The sequence below is a fragment of the Sander lucioperca genome, chromosome 20 (assembly GCF_008315115.2).
Source record: "Sander lucioperca isolate FBNREF2018 chromosome 20, SLUC_FBN_1.2, whole genome shotgun sequence".
NCBI lineage: Eukaryota > Metazoa > Chordata > Actinopteri > Perciformes > Percidae > Sander > Sander lucioperca.
The window spans coordinates 10,740,158-10,765,999 of NC_050192.1; the positions used below are offsets into that span (position 1 = coordinate 10,740,158).

Sequence of the window (25,842 nt, forward strand, 5' to 3'; positions counted from 1 at the left end):
TATGTATAGGGATAAGAACTACTTTATCAGATGTTATTTTGCAGAGAAAGGTAACCTGTATAGTTGCTGGCAAAGCACAAGTTCTCATTTTCATTCATCTAATCTGGTTTGTATGTTACCTATATAATCATTGGCAGGATATGGGTTCTTCTCTTCAGTCTCATCACCACAGTAGTCATCCATGGTAATCTGCAGAGGGAGAGAATTACATTTATTTACCAGTTCATTCATTTAATTGACGACATACACACTTATTGAAGTCTGCGGCTACTTTAGTCTTTCTTGATATGTGTGTGTCATTGTGTACCTTAGTAGCAGCGTTGGTCTCTCCATCAGAAGTAATGGACTTCAACTCTATCTTCTCCTTCTTCTTCTCCTCCTTCAGAGGCGGCTTCTCGTTGGCATGCCGCTTCTCTGGACTGGCCAACCTGGAAAAAGAAGGAGGAGAGAAGATTAGCATCTTTACCCTTCTCCTAACCCTAACAATGTAAGCCCCATGATAATCCACTGATGTGTACTGAATCACATTTTTTTCATTTTCAATGATGGGGAGTTTTTCAATCACAACAGGTGGCTGTGCTGTTATAATCAAACTAAACGGATAGTGAGCAGGCAGGTTGTTTTCCATCGCACTTTTTTTCATCAGATCAATACAGGTTGCAACCAAAAAGGAGACGTTAATGATTTGTGCCACTGAGGGGGATGCTATCTTCCTCAGCTGCACTAAAATCTCACAATACCATTGCTGACAAAGACACCTTTGTAGGCATGAGACACTATTTACCCACAAAGACAAAGACAAAGACACAAATTACCCAATAACACTGTCAAGAAAGAAAAAGCCAGCAAATGTCTGTCTGTCTTGAAAACATAATAATACGTTCATGTTCTAATTGATAAGCATTTTTAGTACTTTAATTTTGAGGCTCCGGTATCATGATCCTTAAGTGCTTCTGGGCAGGACTGACTATCCAGGATACTGTAAGCGAAAGCTCTCCCTTGATGCTGTTGAAATTGGACCAACTCTTCCACTTCCTCTCTACCCCTACTAGCTTTTTGTGTGTTTGTCAGACCCAAAAAAGCTTTCTTTCCTTCTCTTTCCTTTCCTCAGCTGTCTTTCTTTCTCTTTCTGCTGTACCTGGCCAGTTTTTTCCTCTCCTTCTCCTCTTCCTCTTCTTTTTGGGCAGATGTCAGGCTCTCAGCGTCTGCCAGATTGTCAACAGCGATGGCCAAGAAGACATTCAGTAGGATATCTGTTCAGAGGGGTGAAGCTAAGGATGTGGCTGACCCATCAGATCATCAGTGTGGTTGGTTGCAAACAATGCTGGTAGGCTAAGTGAGTAATTAGTAACCTTTCTGCATCTAAAAGACACTGAAGTGCTTAAGACGAGATATTCAGTGACCTCAAGCACACGTTTTTGGCTTCATGAATGTATCCCCATGCAAAACACACCCTTCCCTCCTGCAACTGCATCCTAAGTAGGGGTTAGACCTTATTCAAATCACAAACAGTCAGATTGTTATCTGGTTGATACAATGCAATTTAACAGAATCAAAATAGAAGTTTGGCTGAATCTTTGCTCCAGACTGGATTTTTCAGTGTCATCATTTATAACTCTGTTACCTCCCGTCATATCCACATTATATAGGCTACTATGTAAATACTTTATCTAGGGCTCAGGATACAGTTTCCGCAGATGAAGAGGATGATGAAGTAGATGCAGACCAGCATGCCGGGGAAGGATGGTCCACCGTATGCCATGATACCATCATACATCACAGAGTTCCAGTCCTCTCCTGTTAGGATCTGTGGAGTAAGAAAGATATGGAATACAAATCTCATCTGCATACAGAAAATATTATAGGAGATAGATTTTCATTGGAAAAAAGTCTCACTCTTGTGACAATGTCAAGACTCACACTAGATTAAATGACTTTTTGTACTGTACAAATGGAGAAGACAAAGATCATTATTTCATGGACGAAAGAATAAAAAACACAGGAGGAAAACAAGGTGCAGAACCAAGGACCAGAAACATTTGCAGTATCATTACCTGAAAAACAGTGAGCAGAGACTGTGGAAAGTTGTCAAAGGTGCTGCGTCTGGTCTCATCGAAGTTGAATTTTCCCCCAAAGAGCTGCATGCCGAGCAGTGAGAAGATGATGATGAAGAGGAAGAGCAGGAGCAGCAGGGAAGCTATAGAGCGAACAGAGTTTAGCAGGGAGGCCACCAGGTTGGACAGGGAGTTCCAGTATCTGGGGAAGAGACGTCCAGTTAATGTGAGCATGCAATAGGTGACTTTCAAGTGTGTGTATGTGGAAGGACATAGGGATACTTAATAATTGTCAACGTTAAAAATGTCTATACTAACCTGGTAATTTTGAAGATTCGTAGCAAGCGTACACAACGTAACACAGAGATGCCGAGGGGAGACATGATCTTGGTTTCCACCAGAATGGTCTCAAGAATTCCGCCACATACTACAAAGCTGTCGAAGCGATTAAAGAGCGAAACAAAGTATGCCTGCGGGGAGTTAAGAGAGAAGCAAAATTTAAGGTAGCAAGTAGAGGAGACAGGAGTTTACTATTTTCTTGACAATCTTAGAATTTATTAAAGACAACAGTCTTTTCCCATACAATTCATTTTGAGAGTTACTGTTAGCTACCGACCTGCAGACCCAGACTGTACATCTTCAACAGCATCTCACCAGTGAAGAGTGCTAGCAACACCTTGTTAGCTATGTCTGAGGAAAGAAAGGAAAAAAAGAAAGGAGGAATATGGAAGGGGTTAAAAAAAACAAATAAGGGCGGCAGAAAAAGGGATAGCAAAAAGAGGAAATGTGGATAAGGAAAGACAATGCAAAAAGGTAAATAATTTAGCTACGATCTAAATGAATAGGGGTATGTCAGTGTTTGTGTGTAAGTGAATGTATGTGTGTATGAATGTGCTTACATACCTTGTACATCGGTTAGCCACTGAGGCTGCTGGTGATGTTCAGAGGCAATGGTCAGAGTGTTGAGGAAAACCAGGAAGATGACCAGCCAATAGAAAACCTGTGATTTGACCCCTGCCCGGCACTTCCTCCTACACAGCCTGTTCCACCTCCGAGAGTATCGACTGAGGAGGAAGAAGCAGAGATTGAGAGATGGAGAGGTGAGGAAAGATGGGAGAGGAAAGAGGTTGGGAAAAGAAGGGACGTGGGAAAAAGAGAAGAGATGCAGACAAGGGAGCAAAGAAAAAGTTAGAGTGAGGGCCCATGAGAGAAGAAAAGAGCAGAAAAACAAAGAATGATCAAAAGAAACAAGTGAAGAAGAGTGTGAATAACAAACAGCAGATGAGAGAGAGAAAAAGAGTTCATTAGTCCGTCTACAGAGTAGTGATGACATCACTCCTTGGCCGATGGTTGTCTGTTGTTTGAGAACAGAGCTGTGGAACAGTTAGTCATCCTCAAAGATGTTTCACACCAAGAAAATGCCACAATGAAGAGCTTTGTTGCAGAATAAGATATGCAGGAAAAAAAGGAACGCTTATTCTTATGAAATGATCGAAGGCACACATTTAAACTGAAATATGTTATATTCAGTTTCCCACTTCAATGGAAATTCACGTTTCAAAGGAAGAAGTGGTTCATTTTTTTTTTTTTTTTTTTTTTAGACAATTCAACATGTTGTTCAGAGTTATGTACACAAGGTCTTTTGCACTTTTCCTGCCCTCTACTGTTGAAAAATAAAAGTTATTGTTCCTGGTAATTGCCGGCTTCACACAACACAGTCACATGTGAACCAATCCACTCAGAGCTTCAAACTGTTTTTTACCTACACCCATGTACTAATGATTGGACAACTGAAATTAGTCCAGCCACTTGTGCAGTATTTTCCCAGTGGCAAAATGGCAGCATGTAATTACAAGAATTTGCTCCAAATTACCCTAAAAGTTAATGAGGAGACAATCATTTGTTAATGATAGACTGCCTTAAAACAAAGTGAATTAAAGGGGTGATAGAATGATTATATAGGGTATTTCACACTGTTCCTTAAGGTCTCCTAATAGGGTATGTAACATTGGTTGGGCTGAAAATTGCTCGAATGCTATTTTATGGGTCCTTAACTACCCTGTGAATATGGCCCTATTTGTAACAAGAGCTTTTCTTCCAAATATGATATGCTCATGAATATTTAGATGAGCTGCGCGCTGATTGGTTTGAGCGAACCACATACACATCCACTGGAGACTAGACAGCAGGTCTCATATTTCAGACACTGCAAAGTTATACATTGTTTGTCTGCTATTTCGTTATTAAATTCACTTCTGAGACTTTTTAATGCGAGAAATCAACTATATAAAGCTCAAATATGGGCCGTTTTACGAAAATCAATGGCTAATTGCAAATTTGGTAAGACGTGTTGGACTTTAGGAGCTCCACACAGTCTGACGAGAAAACGGCAACCTCCATACTCCATACAGTGAAAGTCACCGTTTCTCGGTTACTGGACTACCGGGGCTCGGGGCTCCGCGGAGCTGGCTGGCTGCTAGCTGCCGGCATAATTAGAGTATATTTACAGTTTGAATTTCGTCACCCACTTATATAACATATACCCCAAGGTCTTATAAAGCTAACAATGGTGTCTGATTTCAATTTAATGCATTTTTGTGAACATTAGGAATTTCGTTAGCTGCTACTGTCCCTTCAATCCTAGCTATGTGTACAGATCGCGGCTAGTTAGCTTCACTTTCGAAGTAGGACACGCCGGGCGGTGAGGCAGCACCGGCCGCTGTCACGTAGCCTGCTGAGCTCCTGCTGAACTGCGACAAACAGTCGGAATTTGCAATTAGCCATCAATTTTCGTAAAACGGCCCATATTTGACCTCTACATAGTTGATCTCTCGCATAAAAAAGTCTCAGAAGTGAATTTAGTAATTAAATAGCGGACCTCTGGAGATCTGCATGACCTAGCTAGATTCAGAAGACTAGGAGTTGAGATGCTTATGTCAACTTTTAGCTTTGTTCAGATTTGCCCGTTTTCAGCGGCAGTTTCAAAATGTGAGATTTGCATAGTAAAGGGGTATCAATGGGATTTTGAGCTTCTATGTATGTGTAGCAGTATGAGTTTCAGCTCATAACTATTGGCGCGCTTCTGGCCAATCATAACGGCGTAGCCCCGTATAAAAACAGCCAGTTGTCCTCCCGCTGCCTTTCTTGCTCGTTGGTGACGGGAGCGCGCTATACTTCCGGGTTGTGCTCACTGTGAGTTGTCTGCTCGGGCGTCAGGTAAGGTGGCGGTTTGGCTGCTTCTGCACTCATTTTTTTTACCGTTATTCGCTTCTGTTATTTTACTATGTATCAAACGTTTGTAGATCTTCAGCTGGCAGGTTCATCCTCCACCTCATCGAGGGAACATAGTTAATGCAAAGCGAGTAGCACTGATAGCTGTCTGTGCACGTTGCATTCTTGGAGCTTCCTCCCTCCGGATCGACTCAAATTCTGCTTGAACGGTATGTGGGCTAAATGCGGTAGGAGTTACCTCTTTAGGTTTATTTGGTGTTAATTGTTGTTTTGTGTAAACACTAAGGATTGGACTGAAGCCGCCGGAGATTCTTGTTAGTCGCCGAGCATCTCAACCACCAGCTGTTTGTTTTGCCTACACGCGATTGACTACAGACTCTACTATTGGTACTGCGGTCTGCCTTCAAGGTGCACGATCCGAACATTTGCTGCCGCAGCCGTGGAGGCTTGCTGTCCGGCCACTGATGTGTGGGCATGAGTTCTTTTTAAGTGTGTGAATGTAGCAGAAGGGTTAGCCCCCTACATCAATAGAGTTGATCAAGTTTATTTCTTTTCTTTTTGTTAGTTTGGTTTCAATTTAGTTAAAAGTTATGTTCTACTATTGAGTTTATTTTTCTTTCATTAGTAGCTCTTGAATTTCTTTTGTTCTGTTCCAATTGTTTTGTTCTAATTATAATGATAATTAGTATTATGGTTATTGTTTTGATTTGATAAGTGTCTTTCGTTTTGAATTGATATCCGGTGTTAAGTTTCTTTCAGTTTGCTCTTTTCATTTTCAATATTGATTTTGACACTATTGTTGGGGAGTGAACCCCCTTCAATTGTGTGTGTGTGTGTTTCCCATCTCTTCCCCTATTTTTAGTTGCTGAGAGCCGAAGGTGGTGGTGTTGGTGTCCGGGTGGTGGTATCCTGTGTGCTGTGTGTCTCCCCGTTTTCATTTGCTGTGTTCACTGTTTTTGTTTGCGTGTTTACGGGTGACTTTCCCTGGGATCCTTTACCATCCTCGTTCCCTTCTCCCCCTCCACTGGTAAGCCTCGGCCCTAATTATTATAATTTCTCCCCCTTTTTGGTGTGAATGTGTTTTTAAATTGATTGTTTTTTAACCTTGATTATTCTTATTGAAATAAAAATGTACTCTTTGTGAAAGTTGAACCTCGTCTTTGGCGCCTTTGTAAACTGACCTGTGGTCCTTAAAAATTATACTGATAGCATTACACATAGTGATTCAAACAAAATCTCTGGGCGAAATTCCCAGGGTGGCGTTGTCGGTGTTGGGTTTTGTCAGCTCTCGTGCCGCCACATGTGTCCAATTTACCCACCGAACTGTCGTTATTCAACTATGACAAGGTAAAATCGGTTTTGCATTCTATCACAACAATTCTTATAACGTAAGATCAGCATTGTACCCATAGACAGTATATAAGAATGGACCAACAGACCCCGCTGCTCTGGACGGAGACCAGTGAAGGCCATTAGAAGCACTTTTCCGGTGATGGCTGAGCGTTACTGCGCAGCCTCCAACTGAGAAAGATGACGTAAATGTGCTGTGAGCAACGTGTCTGAAAGTTGTAAGTCTTCTGGTAGCTGTGCCAAGAGAAATCTCAATCATTCCGAATATTGCAGAGACGGAGAGCGTAGGTATATGTAAGGAGATAACATAGGCACAGGCTAATTATTGCTAACTAAAATGTTAGTTAACATTAGTAATTACACTTAAACAGCTAACGTGAGACAAAACTGCCTGCGTGCTTCTCCTGTACTATACGGTAATTCCATGGGCGTAAATCTGATCTAACAGTAGGGGGGGACAATAAACATAAAATTTCTGAAGAGCAATTTTTGAAGGGGACACAAATAATACAGCCACAATTATACTCGTAGAGGACATGTGTTCACAGAGGAAAGCCTTAATACCATCATTAGTGTAGCATGGAGACTGTACCATTATCCTTCTTTTCAGGGTTTCTCTTGATTCAATAAAAAAGCTGAGTAAATTTGACCAAAATATTCTTTGTATATTCTATATTTATTTTTAAGTTTATAATCAAGCCACAAAAATACCTTAAAACATAATGACTTATTTTGAAAAAGTGTTGCTATTGTACACTTGTTAAATGAGCTGATCATAATGTAAATTAGTGAGCCACTGGTAAAGCTCATCTGCTCACCCTGATGGCCACACAGCTCCAAAAATATTAACTAAGCTCAACACACTTACCTGAGACTCTACACCTGACTGTCCCTGGTCTCCCTGAGACTCTACACCTGACTGTCCCTGGTCTCCCTGTTCCTCAGTTCTTTCTGTCTCCTTTGCCTGTGACATAGTGACGTTAGTATTTCCATAAGCACCCATTCTTATAAAGATGTTACCAAATTGTTTTGATATGAGGACTTATTGTACTTACTTGGTGTTTTGGTGTAGGCCTACTGAAAAAGGATCTTATGTCTGTTTTTCTTTTCTCTGTCATTTTTAGCAACAACACAAATCTTTAACATCAGATGTCTAAATATGAGTTAGGTTCATAGGTTCACCACGTGGTCATATTATAATTATAAAATGATCTTGCGTCCTCCACATAGATATTAGGTTTCGTCTGGGATAGAGGATATATATTTAACTGATCAGCCACTTAATTTTATATTGAGCAAAACACAACTGTAGATCTTCAATATTAACCCTTATATCAGTTCACACACATAACGTTAGTAAGTAACGTTAGTTATAGTGGGTGCATTTCTATCCAACAAGCTATAAGCTAGGTAACGTTACATTATATTACACTAACATAGCAAACTTTTTTGTCATGACTAAGCAAGGCAAGGGGGTTGACTCAAAATGTTTCTAAACTTAAAAAGCATTTTTTTGGGGTTTGTATTGTTTTACTGCTTACACAGATATTTTAAGTATACATCATTATGTTATTTACAATACACAGCATTGTTTTAATAATATTTCTGGGGGGGGGGTCCTAACCTCCCCGACCCCCCCTGGGATTTACACCCTTGGGTAATTCCTCTACTATGCGACAGTAAGTTGCGTGGTTATGACACAATCGTTAGCCTATTTTTACAAAAACGTCTGCTACGGAGCTATAACATGAGGTACAAGGTAATGGAGGCTTTTATACATTGTCGTGTTTCTTTAGAAATAAACAATGGACAAATAGTCTTTAAACGCTTCAGATGTAAAGTTATTTGCTGTCAAAGTGGCGCCAAAATGAATGGCAGTCAATGGAATGCTAACGGGAGGTGATGGCTTATTAGCATCAAAATGGCGCCATAGGAGGTTCGCGGTCCGAGGAGAAGCTTACCCCCTTGATTGTACCACAGCTTTCACAGTAACTTAAAGCTATAGTGCGTAGTTTCTGTAGCCCCCATGAGGAAATAAGTAATGATAACAAAACTGTTGGCGCAGCCACATGACACAAGCCTTCCGTGATAGCGCACCACCCCCACCCCTTCCCCACGTAGTTGCTAGTAGCCAAGGAGGACATGAAGGATTAAAAAAACATGATGGACTCTTCAGAAGAGGTAATTATCTTCACTCGAGTTTCTGTGCGCGAAAGTCTCCGGACGACACCATTTTCGTAACATAGCCATACTGAGAAATACAGAGAGAGTTTTGTGGAGCTAAAATTTTAATTCGCTTTGTAGCAACTCATTTGGCAATGGCTTGAATGTAACGGATGTTCATTAATATCAAAAAGTTACTCACTAAAGCTTTAAGTGAGGAAATCTCTCAGATCAATTAGCTTTTATTCATGACAACTAAATTAACCCAGATCAAAACTGCCCTAATTAAGTATCTGTCTTTTTTGTTGTGGGTGTCTATAGATTATTTGTACTTGACCACTTTCTCCTCTGGTAACACCAGACATGGTTGCAAAGAGATTTGTACTGTAACTGTAACTGCGAGACCTCTTTTCAAACAGATCAACACAGGTCACCAGGAAGTGTTATTCTCTGCCTGTTCCAAATTCATGTTTCACCAATATTTGTTTGTGTGTGTGTGTGTGTGTGTCTAAGTGTGTGAGCCATTTAGAGTCAGTTATGGCACACAGAGGCTTTTACCATGATGCACACAATAAATGTAACACAACACAGGCGGACATGCATTCTTACAGAAAAAGACGTCATTTTTAATGTCTGCGGTTGTAATTTGTAAAAACATCTGGTGTGGCCTTTCAAAACAACCTGTGTTACAGTAACACAATAATTTCCTGGCACTAATGAGGCCAATACACCTTATTATTTAGAAAATGACCAATTCTCTTTTAGGGAAAAGTTCAACATTTTGGAAAAGATGCTTATTTGCACCCTTGCCGAGAGTTAGATGAGTTATATATGAAGCTAAAGCCAGCAGCCAGTTAGCTTAGCTTAGCACAACGAGTGGAAAAAGGGAAACAGCCAGCATGGCTCTTTCCAAATGTAAGAATTATTTATCGTGCCCAGCTAAGAAATAGTTTGGCACATAAACGCCCGCCCCCCCCCTTAGAACCACAGCTTGCTGCTTTTTCCAACGCAGGTTTTGTACAGATTAAACAGACTTGTTAAATTATGTTAATAAGTGAGCTTTAGAGGTGCTGGTAGGTGGGTTACCTTTGGTCAAAGCCAGGCTTCCAGTTTTTGTGCTAAGCTTAGCTAACCGGCTGTAGATTAATATTTACCAAATTGATCTTCTCATCTAACTCCTTCCAACAAAGAAAGTTCCCAAAGTTGAACTATTCCTTTAAAGAGCAAGGCTCTCTCTTTCTTTTAAGATTACTGTATTTTTGGGGCTTTTCCGCCTTTAATGGGCAGGACAGCTAAGTGAGAAAGGGGAGAGAGAGGGGGAAGACATGCAGGAAATCGTCACAGGTCGGACTCAAACCCTAGACCTCTGCGTCAAGGCATAAACCTATATGTATATGTGCGCCTGGTCTTCCAACTGAGCCAACCCAGCCACAAGGCTCTCTCTTTCTATGTCAGTCTGGTGTGTTTCCTGTGTACTACTGTACACAAGCGCACACACACACACACACACACACACACACACATCCAGTGACCATACAAGTACCACAGTAGTAGAGAAATTACATATGAAGGTAAATATGGTGCAAAATGGGAGAGCTTGTAGAATACGATGTGAGAACTTGCAGAACAAAACATCTGAACTTGTATGTTAAAATTTGCACTTGTAAAAATAAAATTTGCACTTGTAAAAAATATTCACACACATGTGATCTGAATTTGAAGTCATACAAAGAAAAAAAACATGAGAGCTTGTAAAAAAAATCTGAACTTGTAAGTTGAAATTTGCACTTGTAGAAAATGTTCACACACCTGTATTCTGAATGTGAAGTTACAGAAAAAATATTCACAAATGTGTAGATTGATATTTACATGAACACAATGACAGCTGCAAACTTATAATGCAACATTTACTCGTATACTTTTTTTTTTTACTCTGGTTCATTTTCCATCACAACCACAACTCAGTGATTACAACCTCTGGAATCTGTCGCTGCAACTTCACATATGTGCTCTCTCGCATCACAAAGTGGCGATTCTGCGCACCTCGACTTTCACAACACTCTTGACGATACATTTGGTGCAAAACTAATTTGTACCTGTGGACTTAGGCTGTGGAGCTCTGAGCTAACAGAACGGGAAAAGCCTTCTTATATACAGTCTATGGGAAAAGCAGGGTTTCTATCGCCAGATGAGGGACAACTCTGTCTGGTTTATTTATGAAGCATGGAAACTTGGTGGAATAGCATGCTAGCATTAGCTAACTAGCAGCCAGCCCGCTTCTAAATAAATACCTTTTAATTGTCTAAACACTTTTTAACAGTCAAACTAAAACACTGGCGGTGAGCTCCACGGCCTGCAGCCGCAGACGGACCGTCATCAGTGGGGATCGACCAGCGTAGCAACACTGCTTTTGCCAGAAAGCTTTGCTGCCGACCTCGACCTGCAGTCGGAGCTCCAGCGGGACACGGAGAGCCCCACATCCGGTAGCAGCGGCCCATCCCCCGGCCATGACCAGAGCTTGCTTTGCTGATGTTGTGCATCCCTGCTAAGAATTGCACCCGCTTGGGCAGAAACAATCATTTCTGCAGAATTCATTGCTGCCGAAAATTGCATCTAGGTAGCATGTCTCTAAATCTTCTAAAATTCTAATCATTATTGATGAACATGACAAAGAGATTTACTATTGCCTAGTTTTTAAACAGTACTTTGCCTTATGAAATCATTATTTTCCCTAGTGGATGCAATTCTCGGCAGGGATGCGAAACTTAGCACCTGTTACCCACTGATGACGGTCCGTCTGCGGCTGCAGGCCCTGGAGCTCACCGCCAGTGTTTTAGTTTGACTGTTAAAAATGTTTAGACAATTAAAAGGTATTTATTTAGAAGCGGGCTGGCTGCTAGTTAGCTAACGCTAGCATGCTCCAATCCATTCCACCAAGTTTCCATGCTACATAAATAAGCCGGACAGAGTTGTCCCTCATCTGGCGATAGAAACCCTGCTTTTCCCATAGACTGTATATAAGAAGGCTTTTCCCGTTCTGTTAGCTCAGAGCTCCACAGCCTAAGTCCACAGGTACAAATTAGTTTTGCACCAAATGTATCGTCAAGAGTGTTGTGAAAGTCGAGGTGCGCAGATTCGCCACTTTGTGATGCGAGAGAGCACATATGTGAAGTTGCAGTGACAGATTCGAGAGGTTGTAATCACTGAGTTGTGGTTGTGATGGAAAATGAACCAGAGTAAAAAAAAAAGTATACTAGTAAATGTTGCATTATAAGTTTGCAGCTGTCATTGTGTTCATGTAAATATCAATCTACACATTTGTGAATATTTTTTCTGTAACTTCACATTCAGAATACAGGTGTGTGAACATTTTCTACATGTGCAAATTTCAACTTACAAGTTCAGATTTGTTTTACAAGCTCTCATGTTTTTTTTCTTTGTATGACTTCAAATTCAGATCACATGTGTGTGAATATTTTTTACAAGTGCAAATTTTATTTTTACAAGTGCAAATTCAATTTTTACAAGTGCAAATTTTAACATACAAGTTCAGATTTTTTGTTCTGCAAGTTCTCACATCGTATTCTACAAGCTCTCCCGTTTTGCACCATATTTACCTTCATAATTACAGTAGGTGGATTAAAAGACTATGGTAAACAACATGTACTAACCTGAACTTGGATTTGGAGATCCTATTTCTGGAACACAGAAAACAGAATGGATTATACACACACACACATAACACACATATAGACAGGTACACAACATGAAAGGGGTGATTTGAAAGGAATATTTGCCTTAGCAAAAATGTTCCTTGAACAACTTAGGGCGTTTTCACACCTACCTCATTTGATCCGGACTTTCAGACTTTCCAGTTTGATCCGAACCAACCATCCGATCAAAAGACCAAATTTTGGTCCGATAAAAAGAGGTGGTCTCGGTCCGGACCAAGCATGGTCCGGTTCGTTTATAGTGTGAAAGCATTTTTTGGATGTTTCGGACTTTCGGACCAAATACAAGAAGCTCTGGCAGGCTCTCCTTGTGTTACAAGACCAGGGAATAGCTCGGTGCTTAGTGTGTAGGCTACATGAGAGAGTGTGTGACGGTGAATGCGCTCAGAGCAGACAGCTGTCGGCTATCAGAGCAGAGAATACATCAGCAGTTTACTTGTTTAGTGGTAGTAAATGTACAGTGTAGGTTTCCGTTTGTCTCTGAATAAATGCTCCAGAAAGAAAGTTCCTGTGTCTTGCTTCTCAACATCACAACAAAACAAAAAGAGCTGCGGCAGTGGGGGAGAGCAGCAGTCAGTTGAAAAAACTCAGAGAGAGGATACGAGAGGACGGGGAAGCCCGTCTACAAACCAATCAATTATAAGTATCTGGAGACGCAGCTCACGTATGTGATGACGGCAGGACGTAGTTTTGTCATGTATAGATCTTTAGTGTGCTTGCATAACTGCAGTGTGAAACCAAAACTTACCGGATCAACATAACAAAAACATGAACCTTGGTCCGGACCTTGGTTCAGACTTTCAGGTGTGAAAACACCCTTAGTTGTGTGGGTCTAGTATTTCCTGCCCTTTTGAGATGCAATTACCTTATATCACCAGGTAAACATTTGCTAGTTTAGAGACTAAAGAGAACTACACTACTACAAAAGTTGCCAGTCTTGTCTTTTCTCTACAGAACTGAATGAACATCAGTAAGATCACCCACTTTTTTTCTAAACAAATCACCCCAAGCAAACACACACATGTGCATACAGTGGCATCCAGTCAAAAGAAAAAAAATGCTTTAAGTTTGGATTTCCTCCAATTCCCTGGTGTGAAAAAAACACAATGTATTAATAGAAAAATGTCTGTTGATTGTTCACCACTGTAACAGCAAAAGGTACATACATAAAGTACGGAAGACAAGAGATTATGGAAGACATTGGAGGAGAGGAGAGGAGAGGAGAGGAGAGGAGAGGAGAGGAGAGACATGCTGGTAAGATTATTGGCTTCTTCTCTTAGCCAAGGGTTGTTTAATGATAACCAAACCTGGTGCACAAAACAGTACAAAGGGTGAATTGGTGAATGTGATGACCACATTCAATGATGTACATGTTAGTATCTTTACGGCTCCTTTTGTTGAATTTAAATTTTATTTTATTGCTTCTACGTTAATTTTGAGAAACTAAATAAGTGAGCAACTGTGTACTGATTTTGTCTGTAAAAGCAGATGAATTGACTGACCTGCTGGCTGATTGACCAACTGACTGACTAAAGCAATAAAATGACTCACTGACTGACTGAACGATAGAAAATAATGACTGACTGGCTGGATATGGAGGCTGACAGTACACACATCTCTTCTCTCCATGTGTCCGTCTCGATTATGGAGATCAGTGGGCGTCGAAGTAGCTCCTAACCCGACGTCTGTCTCCATAGCAATGGAATAAAGACGTGACAAACACTGAAAGTATCAGGTTTTATACAAATTGTATTAATTTGTAGGTAACAAAATTATGGTTTTACTATAACTTCTATTTGGCATTTGGCATTATGTACTGTATTGGGTATGTGGCACCTCCTGAAGAATCAGATATAATGTATCCTTTGCTTTGAGTTGTTTAGGTCTGACTGGACAAATAAACACAAACAACATAACAAAGACAAAGTAACAAATGGATAGTGAGAGTACAGATAAACAACAGTGTGCCATCGAAGTGTGCCAACTGGCCTTACTGTTCCTCTGATCACGAGTGTCCTTGAATCAGTTTGATTTCCCCTATAAATTGTCTATTTCATACTGAGCAGCAACTTACTCTATTTAATTCTGCTACGTTCACAGTAATGCACAGTTTTGTATGTAGGTGTGTTTGCTCGTGTGTGCTGAAGTGGGCCCGCTGGGGGTCACGGCTCCTGTGCGTGTCTAAGAAAGAAAGCAACACACGTGTTTGAATAATGTAGAAATGAAAGGATAGGGGGGAGCAGGAGCATGTGAGTCAGCTGTTCGTGAGCTCCCACATGGGAGGAGGAAAGCACTTCACCAGCAAACACACAAAGGTGAGAATGAGAGAGCAGAAACAGACAGAGAGAGCAAAATGAAAAAAATTTGATTAGATGTAGCCATGATAGACGTCCTGCTTTTCTACTTTTTGTTTATTCCCAAATGATGGTAAAACTTTCGTTGTACCACAAGAGTCAAAGGGAACTTTGACTTCTGGAAATGGTCTTTCTTCTGTTAATGAATTTATATAATGCCTTCTGTAAAGAAAAATGTCACAGACCTTTTCAGTGACAAGTAGGCTACTTTACAAGTAAAACGGAAGTAACACTGGATATATTTACTTAAAGGACAATTCCGGCGCAAAACGAAGCTAGGGGTTATTAAGAGATGTGTACCCACTCTGTCGCTCTCTGGGACATGTTTTCATGCTAATCGAATACGTTTTTAGCTTGAAAGACGCTAGCGCGGACCGCCGATTAGCTTACAATGGTAGTATTTGGGGCACAGGGAACGTAAAACCAAATCGCTATTTATACCACTAAAAAGGCTCAAAATATCACCAAACTTCAACGGTAGCAAAATGAGGGTCCCAAAATGTTAACCGAAGCATTGAGAACTTTATAAGTGTTCAGTTTATTGAACGAAGAGCAGCGGGAGCTCCATGAAAGGGCTACGAGAGAGAGAGAGAGCTACCGGTAGTCAATGCCTCAACACAGCCTCGTACTTCGGGAAACTGGTGGTGTACCTGCGGACATTGTGAAGTTATGGCCACCGAACAGGAGTGTCTGTGTTGCACGGAGTGGGACCTGTTGCGTCGCAATGCCCAAGAGACACAGTGTTTTGTAGAGTCTGAAGATTTCCCCTCTCTGATAAACAGGGCTGTACTTGAAACTTTTTCGGCGACCCAGACCGGAGGGACCAGATGGACAGTTATCCACTGAGTAAGTACACTAGACAAGTTATGCAGAGTGCGATTATTTCAGATATATTGAGCAAATTGCTTTTGATTTTAGTTTGCATCGCCAGCTGTAAATCATGACTGGTTTCCAAGACGGCGGCGGCATGTAAACATGAACGGGAGTGTCTTTATAATCTATCTGTCTGTACACTTACAAAGTTCTCAATGCTTCGGTTAACATTTAGGGACCCTCATTATGCTACCGTTGAAGTGTGGTGATATTTTGAGCCTTTTTAGTGGTATAAATAGCGATTTGTTTTTACGTTCCCTGTGCCCCGAAGCGTTGTAAGCTAATCGGCGGTCCACGCTAGCATCTTTCAAGCTAAAAACTCATTCGATTAGCATGAAAACATGTCCCAGAGAGCGACAGAGTGGGTACACATCTGTTAATAACCCCTAGGTTTGTTTTGCGCCATAATTGTCCTTTAAAAACACACATTACAGTGTACAAACTATAAACCTGTATTTCTTACCTAATGAAAATATACTTTTTGGAATGACATTTATATTTTAATATAAAAAGTTAGCCCACAAGGAAGATTAAAAAAAAAACTTTTAATTTTCAGCTAAAAAAAAGATAGCAACTAGTCTTGGAACCAATTACAGAATTCAATTGCGTTGTTTAAGTGTGGTATACTAGAAAAAAAGAATAAGGCACTGTGTTTTAGTGTAGGATTCATTCCTCTTAGCCCAACCTACGTTTCAACAAGGCCACAGATTTTTTTGGGGAAAATTAGTCATTTAATTGGCTGTGAAAATAAAAAATGACCGCCTCTAGTTGTCTCCTCTGATCCACCTGAGTTCTCCCTATTAAAGTTGTATCAGTTTGGAGTATGATGACAACCTACTGTCAGTCTCCTCTAACCAGCGTTAATGCATGAATTCTTCCAAACCCTCTGTGAGCTTAATGAGACAGAGGTCTGGCTTTATGAGATCAGTGAAGGATAGAGGCAGGTTGAGCAACTTGTACTACTGAAGTTCTAATCCCAATCACCCTTGGGATTGACAGAAGATGACTGAGAGAGCTGAGGCAGAGAAAGAGGAGAGGTGTGTATGAGAAAGGTAAGATACTTACGCTAGCCGGGTACAGCAGGTCTCTCCCTCCACGTCTCCCCCGGGGGCGTTGTCTGTGTTGACTGATTCATTCTCACTGGCTGGCATGCTCACTGAGAGACAGCGAGGAGCAGAGCCCGAGGAGAAGAGGTGACGAAAGAGAACGAAAGACAGAAAAAGAAGAGAAAGATGAATTAACAGGACAGGGAAATGGGTTGCACATCCTCACTTACACAATTCTTACACAGTTTTTTATTACTCTAAACCCTGAGCTCAAAACACTGTAGACTCCAAAATGTCAGTCAACACACACACACACACACACACACACACACACACACACACACACACGCTTAAAAGCTAAAAAGTGCATCCAATCTTCTATAGGCAAGTACTGAGGAGCTGCACTGGATTCTGGGTCAAACACTGTTAAAAAAAAATCAAATTTCTATAAGTTTATAAAAAAGTATTTCATAGAAATATACTATTTGCTCTGATTATCTAACTAATCACACACTAAGTTTCCAACTATATTTACCAGTTAGGGATCCTAGGACACAACCTCGTCAACAGCTATTAGCATGGATTTCAACTTCTAAGCTTCTAAGGATTGCTTAACTAAACTGTGAACTAAATCTTAACAAAACCCTTTTGTGATTTTATAGCTCATGAAGATTGAAAGGAAAACATGCTGTAGATTTTGGTCTTTGGTCTGCAAACGTTGCAGGGGATGATGGAGCTTAATTGTGGCCAAGGTTTTGAAAAAACTTGTAATGTCTGTTATTCTGTCTTCTTAACTTTAATCAAGCTGTGAGAGCTTGGCTGGATTTATGCCAGCGTAAACATCTGAAAAAAACGTCCATTACCTCTGTGCTTTTTTGCAGATGTGTAAACAGGTAGGAAGCTCACTGAGCGCAATCTTTCTTTGTTTATAAAGCCACAGAGAGACTGCACTGTGTCACTTTGTATTTATTTAAAGAAGTGTAGTAGAAGTGTTAAGTGTAATGGTGTGTAAAGATGGAAGGATAAATACTGGGAAAATGGGAGCCAGAGACTGATGTAATATGAATTGGCAGCAGGATGGAAGGGAGGAAAAAGAAGTAGAACGAAGTGAAAATATAAAGAAGTTGAAGGGAGGGAGTTATGGAAGCATCGAGGGAGGTATAGATAGAGGGAGAGGGAAACATGGGATGAATGTGGGGATGGCTGGTTTAGAGACTGATATAAAGTAATACGTTGATTTTTATTGCTTCTGTCAGTCTTTGCCTGCCTGTGGAAATAAGCTGCACTCCCCTCACTGTCACCTCAAACACTTATTGTCACACCCTCTGGGTACCAGAGTCAGATACTGATATGAATCTCAGTGCATCTTAAATATATTAAATATTAAATTAAGATATCTGCCATTTTCAACCCTGACATTGGCCCTTCTGCATGTCTACTGAGCTTTTAATATTATTCCATGCATATTTGCTAATGGGAAATTTCTAAGGTCCAAGCCATTTTTCCCAATCTTTGGTTTCCTTGTGTAACAATGCTTGTATAACCTTTTTCCAGAACAACCTGGGCTATCAGGATATGTATGCTGCAGGGACATGAATGTATAAATTGTTATATGACTATAAATACAAAAGATAAACTAAACGGAAATTGAATCTCACAGAAATGTATTGAAATCACACAGAGAACAATAATAAACAAAACTTCTGGCTTTTGAAAATTGTTCTCCCAAGTCTTGGCAATCAAGGGAAACAAAAATAAACACTGTAACTAACACAAATATAAAACTATTTAGATGTTTTACCCAGAAAAGTCCATACGCTTTTATCCAAAAAGTTAGTTGTGTAATCTTCAATGCATTTCCTGTCTGCTATTAGACATCAGACTCAACTCAAACTCATTTCCACATCCAGGGCTGCATCTGACCTGCCTGTGTCTGCTTGCAATACACAGAGACTACATACAAGGCCCTGGTTAGGGTTATCTATTGGCTGAGCAAGCTGCCTGTCTCCTGAAATGCCTTCATGTGATTGGTCGACACAGCCAGCAGTCTGATGTCAGAAGCCAAGATGGCAGTGGCAGTAAAAATAACGCTTTTGATAGAACAAAATGACTAAATAACTGTTCAGTCGCGGATTTATCGTTCTGGAATTATTGTGCAAAGTCTCTGAAAAGACACAGAAGTTTCAAGCCGGATTACTAAACTTCTGGAAGGGCTACCATCGCACTAAAACCCTCTTTCGAAAGGCCCTGGTGTTAGCTACCATGCTAAAACACAGAATGAGGGTAGGTTAAAGCGTCATGGAGATATTGGAGATAACGTGAATCCATTTTTGGATTCATAAAATATTCAATATATTACTTGATTGCCAAATAGGCAATCAAGTAAAGCTAAAGCGATCATCCCAAGCTAAAGATGGCTGCAATCATCAAGCCATTCCTCATTCTCAAATCCTGAGTGTAAACATAAAACTACAAACAGTGTCCGGTTTTGACATAAAGGGCCCTATCTTGTACCAGGCGCAGAGCGGCGCAAAGCCCAATGCAAGTGTCTTTGCTATTTTAAGACCGTACAGCGCCCACGTCGTTTAAATAGCAAATGCACCTGTGCCCATCTTTGCGCCCCTGGGCATGTGGCATGGGCAGGTCTTATAGGCAAGTGTGTTCAGGTACATTCTTGGCATATTGCTATCTTGAGGCAGCGGGAAGTGATCGCGCCATTGACCAACAAAAACCTGGTCTAAAGTCAATAGCGCAGCATTTCATTGTTATATTAACAGTGCATTAGTAAAATGCGCCTAGCCTTGTGCACAGCGCGCGCACACTATGCTTGTTACACAAACACAGGGAAGCGCAGCAGCACACAAACATGCAAAAGATTACAAATAAAAATATTACGGTGCAAATCCGCCATCATAATAGCAATGCGCCAAGGTACAGACGCGCCTGGCTTTTAAAGGGAATGGGAGATGACACTCTGATTGGTTTTCACATGTTACGCCCCAAAACACACCTATGAATTAATGAAGACACTAAGTACAACCCTTTTGAACCATGCGCCCGGTGCACAAACCCTTTTTTCTGCCATCAAACTAGCAAAAGTGGATTTGTACACGCCTTAAACGCACCTGCGCCATGCGCTTCACGCCGTGTGCTTAGATCGTTAAAATAGGGCCCTAAAGCATCTTTTTGTAGGCCAACCTAGTTCCCACAGCAGATTTCCAAAGGATTATTTTTTGTTGTGTTTTATATTAAGAGCTGGCTTGTAAGCACTTAGCTAACATAATACATCAAAGTAAGCTAGAGTGAGTGAACAGTGTACTTTGCCACATGCTTGGTGATGGATGAATTCTGTGCTGTAGAGATCATGATGGTCTCTTTGAACATTAAGTCCTCTGCTGTGAACACGCTGTATGTTCTACCACCTCGACACGTGCCACCTGCTGCTATGCTACTTAGTTAAAAGCACTCGGGGCCCTACAGTCTCTCCCGAGGCTAAAGCCTTTCAAATATAAAACCAGTCTGGTGCCTTCTCCTCAATAGAGCTCTGAACTAGTTTAATGCCTATTGTTAGAGTAAACCCCAAAGACTTGAGATGCAGAGAGGAGGAAGGAGATGGAGAAGGAAAATGAAGGAAAAGGAACAAGGAGCATGGGAGGGAGAGAATGAGAAAGACATGGAAGGGTCACACCTTTTCAACGAAACAAAGATTCATTCATTCTTACCAATTTTGGTACGTGCCACTACAGTAGTAATTGAAGAAAAAAACGTGTGTGTTTTTGTGCACTAGTGTACAGATCTGTTTTGTGTCTGTGTCCACATACTGAAATAGAGGTTAAGTCAGATGCCATCATCTCCATTGGTCATTTTCAGATATTTTAAGGGGTTCTAATACCAAACCTCAAACTGCCCAAAAGTGACTTTGAATTTACAGTTTAAATCCCAGACAAAATATTCCGAACATCAGGTTTTTCATGCAGTCTAAATTTAATACATTAATGTAATATTTTGAATTTTAGACCCTCTTTTTTGCTCACTAGGCAATTGTCACATTATATTGGGGAGTAAAAACAACTAATAAACAGCTTGTTAGCATGTAAGCACTCAACACTGAAGTCAGTAAAAAGAACTTACATTTCTACTCAACAATATGACAAGTGCTGGGTGAAATTTATTAAAAAGGCTAAAATTCAAAGGTTGAAGCTATTTCTCTATTATTTGTTATTAACATAGCTAGCATGGCTAGCAACAGTGCAGAGGGATTTTAGGGAAAGGAATCTGAAACAAATAGGAGAGGACTGTGACATCACAAATATTACAAATGTTTTTAGTTGTCATGTACAGTGTGTAAACTGCACTTCAGTTGTTTTCTGTGATGACATTGTCCTCTTATTTTCAGACAAGTCAGGCAGATGCGAACGGTTTCCTTTCCTATGATCCTATGAAGGAAAACGGTGGCTGCATCTCAATACAGAAATGTTTTCTCCTCATACTGTATCCCTATTCCTTGTACTTATAGTTGCAGACTCGTCTTTTCGATTATATGACATTTAAAGTTAAAGAACATGAAACATGGACAAGGTTGTAATGCAATGGAGACATGCAATAATGCCAGCAGCAGGGATAGTAATTGGTGGCAAAAGTCCAAGTCTCCACTGCGAGATAATATTAATATATATGGCCTTGAGATTATTATTCAATGGAAGGTGCACAAAAGGAGTCAGCGAGACAATAAGAACAAACAACATTATAGTGTTGAGAGGCAGCCACTGAACAAAAGGTGCTTACTACAATGCAGGAGGAGAGGAGGAGGAAAAGGAGAAGAGAGGAGAAGGAAAAGGAGAGGAAAAGGAGAGGAGAAGGAAGAGGAAGAGGAGGTGCAGTTTGCTTGCAAGTCTGGAATCACGTTTCCAGTAAATCTTTAACTAGTGTTGGACCATGCAGACAGACGCACACGCCTTACGAAGGAAAGCCGCATTTTTCTTCACGGCTCCACGAAGAGATTGAAAACGCTGGCTCTTACCTGGGGATAGAGAGCATGGCTCAGCAACACAATCACACACACACACACATGCATGGATACACACAAATAGGTACTCACAATCAGCACAAATACGGAAATGCACACTCACTGTAAAATCTGGCTCTGATGACATACATACAGCCTGTTGTAAAGAAACATGATTGCTTCTGCAAAAATGACATTCTCTCTTTACAGTCACACCTCATTACATTACTCCAGCTATAATTTCAGATGTATTACTAGCATAACTGGCAAAGAGGCATTACTGGCCTTTTCTCTCTTGTACAATTTAGTGGTTTAGAGTGTTTCATTGCCAGATTTTGCCATCATATCTAAACTAAAACCTTCTTATTCTCTGTGGTAAAAAGAAACAGTAGCTAATGTTTTCCGTCCACTTCACCTCTTTCTCTCGCATTATTTCCATCACTGTGAGCCTGTACATTCATAAGCGTGCTCCTCCATACTAGGATCATTCTATCGTTAGATTCTGCTCATTTTTTCAGTGATTCACATGATTGTCCAAGCATAGTGCAGAATAGTGCAAGCAATATTCTTTGAATTAATTTGTATAGCACAATAATATATGCAAATACACAGCTAAACACACATGCACTCATACCATAATCAATGTATTATAGTTATTAGTTATTATAGTTATCCATTTCAATTAACTAATCACTGCTCAAGGATTGTTTTAGCTTTGACTAAATTGCAGATGATAATAATGATGAATGAAAACCGGTTTCTTGGACACCACCATATTCAAAAGTGCACACACATAAAACAGCTCTCACAAATAGATTTTGATCAAATATACATAGCAGGACATTTTGATAGAAATATTATGTTTACCTTGTATGACCTCCATTATCACAATATTCAACACAAACACAGGAGGCAGCCAATCCAACTCCACACACTGTGTCATGCCGTTAATACACATTTTAAACATCATTTTTTTTTATTTACTTTACTGTAGGGGTTGTTTGATGACCTCAATAATAGCCACAGACAATTAAGTTGTTCATATGTTATCGGTGGAGACAAACAGACAACAGAACATTTTCTCCCTTCAAAGAGAACGGTCCGAAGTACGCTGATACGTTAGTTTTAAAAAGGCAAAATATTAAATCTACTTAACATATTTTTACATGCTATACTTCCAACTCATATACTGACACATCTCTATGACTATCAACTTGAAACAGACAGTAGGGTGGTCTTCATTGAAATATGTTTTAATAGGGATTTTTATCTTGTTGAACCACACAGTGGGAAACTAAAGCAAAATAACTCTGACATGTTTCTCCCCAGCATTACATCCTCCAGATTCTCCTGAGGTGTATAGATGGGATATGTAAACCAATGTGCTCTTAAGGGAGGCATCTTGATCACAAGCCCTTCAGATCTTATTTTGTATTTATTGAGATTTACCAAGATAATTTCAACCAAAGCAATCATACTACACAAGCCTGATAACAAGCAAACACACACGACAGTGACGGCACTGAGATGCACACATACCGTCCTTAGAGTCAGCAGAGTGACTGAACCAGGCAAGCTTACTGGTCTTTTTACCTAGGTGGGCTGGAGACACTACTAACACAGACAGCAGTGTCAGGATGTCAAAACAAGACGACAGCATGCAAGAACAAGATGGCAGAGAGTGATAGCATGCAAGACACTCGTACACAGGCATACAGTATGCCCCTGAGATGACAGGAAACACACACAAATGTGCAGAGGAAACACAAAATATGATGCATATACATAAATAAATAAAGAACTAACTTTCACACGATATAGCATTGCATTTGAATGTGTGAAAATGATAACCACCATATTTTAGAAGCTCTTGACGCATGCACACTCACTCATGCTGTTACTAAAAATCTATACAGTGAATGACATCTAGTAGTCTCTCTCTCACCAAAAACAACCACACATGTACACACACTATAAATATTTGTGTTCATGTGAACACACTATTCACATCCTACATCACTATGCTGCCCCTGTAGCTCTTCATGTAAAGATGGGATGACAGACCTACAGGTCTCTATACGAGTGTGTGGTCAATAGTATGACTTGTTCATAATGTGAAATCCCATGTTCTCTGTCCCAGATACCCTCTCTGTCACACACACACACACACACACACACACACACACACACACACTATATTTCTATTCATCTTTCATATCTCAACATCTATTTTCCCTTCTATCTTTCTCTCTGCTATCCTCTCTTCTATTCTCTAAGTGTCCAACCCTCCTAATGTAAGTGTGTGTGCGCGCATTGGTCTATGCAAAATGTCCTGGGCAGCAGGGACAAACTGCCCTCATTCATCTTCCCAAAGGAGGATCCATCCATCGAGGAGAGAGGGAGACAGAGCAATATGGGACGAGTGACTTGATTGTCCCCCTTTACAAATAGAGGGGTGATTGATCTTTCTGATAGAGAACTTCTGATCATATGTATCAATCATTTTGTCAACTAACGTCCCAAGTTATACCGTTTAATAAAAGTAATGGAATGAATCTCGCACCTGACTGATACACACGGTTTTAATACTGAAACGTAAATTGTTACTCATTTGGCAATTTTGTTTGATTGTAGTAAGAATTAGGGATGTCCCGATCAGGTTTTTTTGCCCTCGAGTCCGAGTCCAAGTCATTTGATTTTGAGTATCTACCGATACCGAGTCCAGATCCGATACTTCTATAATATATAAAAAAAGAATAAAGAAGAGCGAAAAAACAGATCCAGGATGTTCCTTATTTTTTATTTAATTCACCTTATTTTTTAACATTTAACAACTCTGTTAACAAACAGAGCACTTCTGTTACATATCTCACAGTTTGCTATGGCAATGTTGTTGTCATCAACTTTATAATACCTCCAGACCGCAGACATACTCGCGCTCTCCACTTCAAGCTGCTTCCGCGTTCTACTTTGCCGGCATTTAACCAATAGCGTCTCTGCAACAAAGGGATGTCATGCCGCACGCGTTGCTGTTTCTGTGTGGAGTCAAAAGGGTCTAACTCTGTGCCACCGCATAACTATAGATGTGTTAAAAAATAATGAGGTATGGTATGGTATCTGGTTGTATTATCAAAGACTAAAATGATACATGGACTCCTGGATCTATCTAAGTGGACCAAGAATTGGCTGCCTGGCCCGATTCTAACTCTTCGAATCAATTGATAGAAGCTTTGCTGTCATTTCAACAAAGCTGAAAGAGACAGGTGTGTGTGTGTATCTCTGTGTGCGAGGGAAACTTGGACAAAAGCCTCGCTATTTGTGTGATGAAGGAATTGAGTGGCAGGGGTCAGCCAATCACCATCCTTGTTTGGGTTTGCAGAAAAAAATACTCGTATGTGACGGCTGCTAACGTTAGGTTTCACTTTTGGAGTTAGGGGTGAAAGTGGCTGAGAGGAATACATCGTGGATATTGTGAATCGTACTAGCTGCGGTCTGTGAGTCATCCATCCATGTGTGTGTGTTCATAAACATGTGAGTAGACTGGCATACATATAAATAGATATGTATTTTGGTATGTTAAGTTTATATTGACATTAGCATAAAAGTCTGCAAGTCGCATGTTAACACTCGCAACAGTATTATTGTGCTCATATGTGTACTCCCGTAATACTGTATATTGGAGTGCTCACAATAGCTGTGTAACGTTGACCTATGTTTGAGTTACTGACTCTAAGATTACAGCAGCAAGGAGGCTGTTTCATTTAACATGGAGCTGATGTGTATGTTATTTGGTTATAAGTGGCTAGCTAATTAAGTTAAAGTTATACTATTAGCATGTCCTAGCTTTGCTATTCCCTGGTCCCTGTTACGAAATATATATTTATTTGATTTATTTGAAATATATGTTTATTTGAAGGTAGGCAATGCTTCTTTTATAGAATTTGATTATTTTAATTTAGAATGAAAAATGAATTTACATTAAACGATTAACTATATCTATCAGATTGAATCGTATCTCACGCACTAAATCGATTC

At 40.3% G+C, this 25,842-nt stretch overlaps 1 protein-coding gene and 1 long non-coding RNA gene across 10 annotated transcripts in view; one reads left to right on the forward strand and one right to left on the reverse strand.

Moving 5' to 3' along the window:
* The window catches only part of cacna1c (calcium channel, voltage-dependent, L type, alpha 1C subunit), a 231,715-nt gene that overhangs the window by 45,067 nt on the left and 160,806 nt on the right, over positions 1-25,842 (reverse strand). For 5 of the 9 annotated variants that reach the window (XM_035996125.1, XM_035996124.1, XM_035996123.1 and 2 more), the window contains exons 11-21: positions 21,763-21,822; positions 16,822-16,912; positions 12,470-12,496; positions 2,958-3,118; positions 2,671-2,744; positions 2,373-2,524; positions 2,055-2,256; positions 1,687-1,807; positions 1,139-1,253; positions 308-428; positions 120-189 (exon numbers count right to left, since the gene is read on the reverse strand). In XM_035996125.1, coding sequence (XP_035852018.1) covers positions 120-189; positions 308-428; positions 1,139-1,253; positions 1,687-1,807; positions 2,055-2,256; positions 2,373-2,524; positions 2,671-2,744; positions 2,958-3,118; positions 12,470-12,496; positions 16,822-16,912; positions 21,763-21,822 — 1,194 coding nt within the window. The remainder of the gene's footprint in view (positions 1-119; positions 190-307; positions 429-1,138; positions 1,254-1,686; positions 1,808-2,054; positions 2,257-2,372; positions 2,525-2,670; positions 2,745-2,957; positions 3,119-12,469; positions 12,497-16,821; positions 16,913-21,762; positions 21,823-25,842) is intronic. The other 4 variants (XM_035996127.1, XM_035996126.1, XM_035996128.1 and 1 more) reach the window with 1 other exon arrangement.
* Positions 5,028-6,586, forward strand: LOC116060000. The gene is made up of 3 exons (XR_004107429.2): positions 5,028-5,270; positions 5,357-5,494; positions 5,572-6,586. It is a non-coding gene; the product is annotated as an uncharacterized LOC116060000 (long non-coding RNA).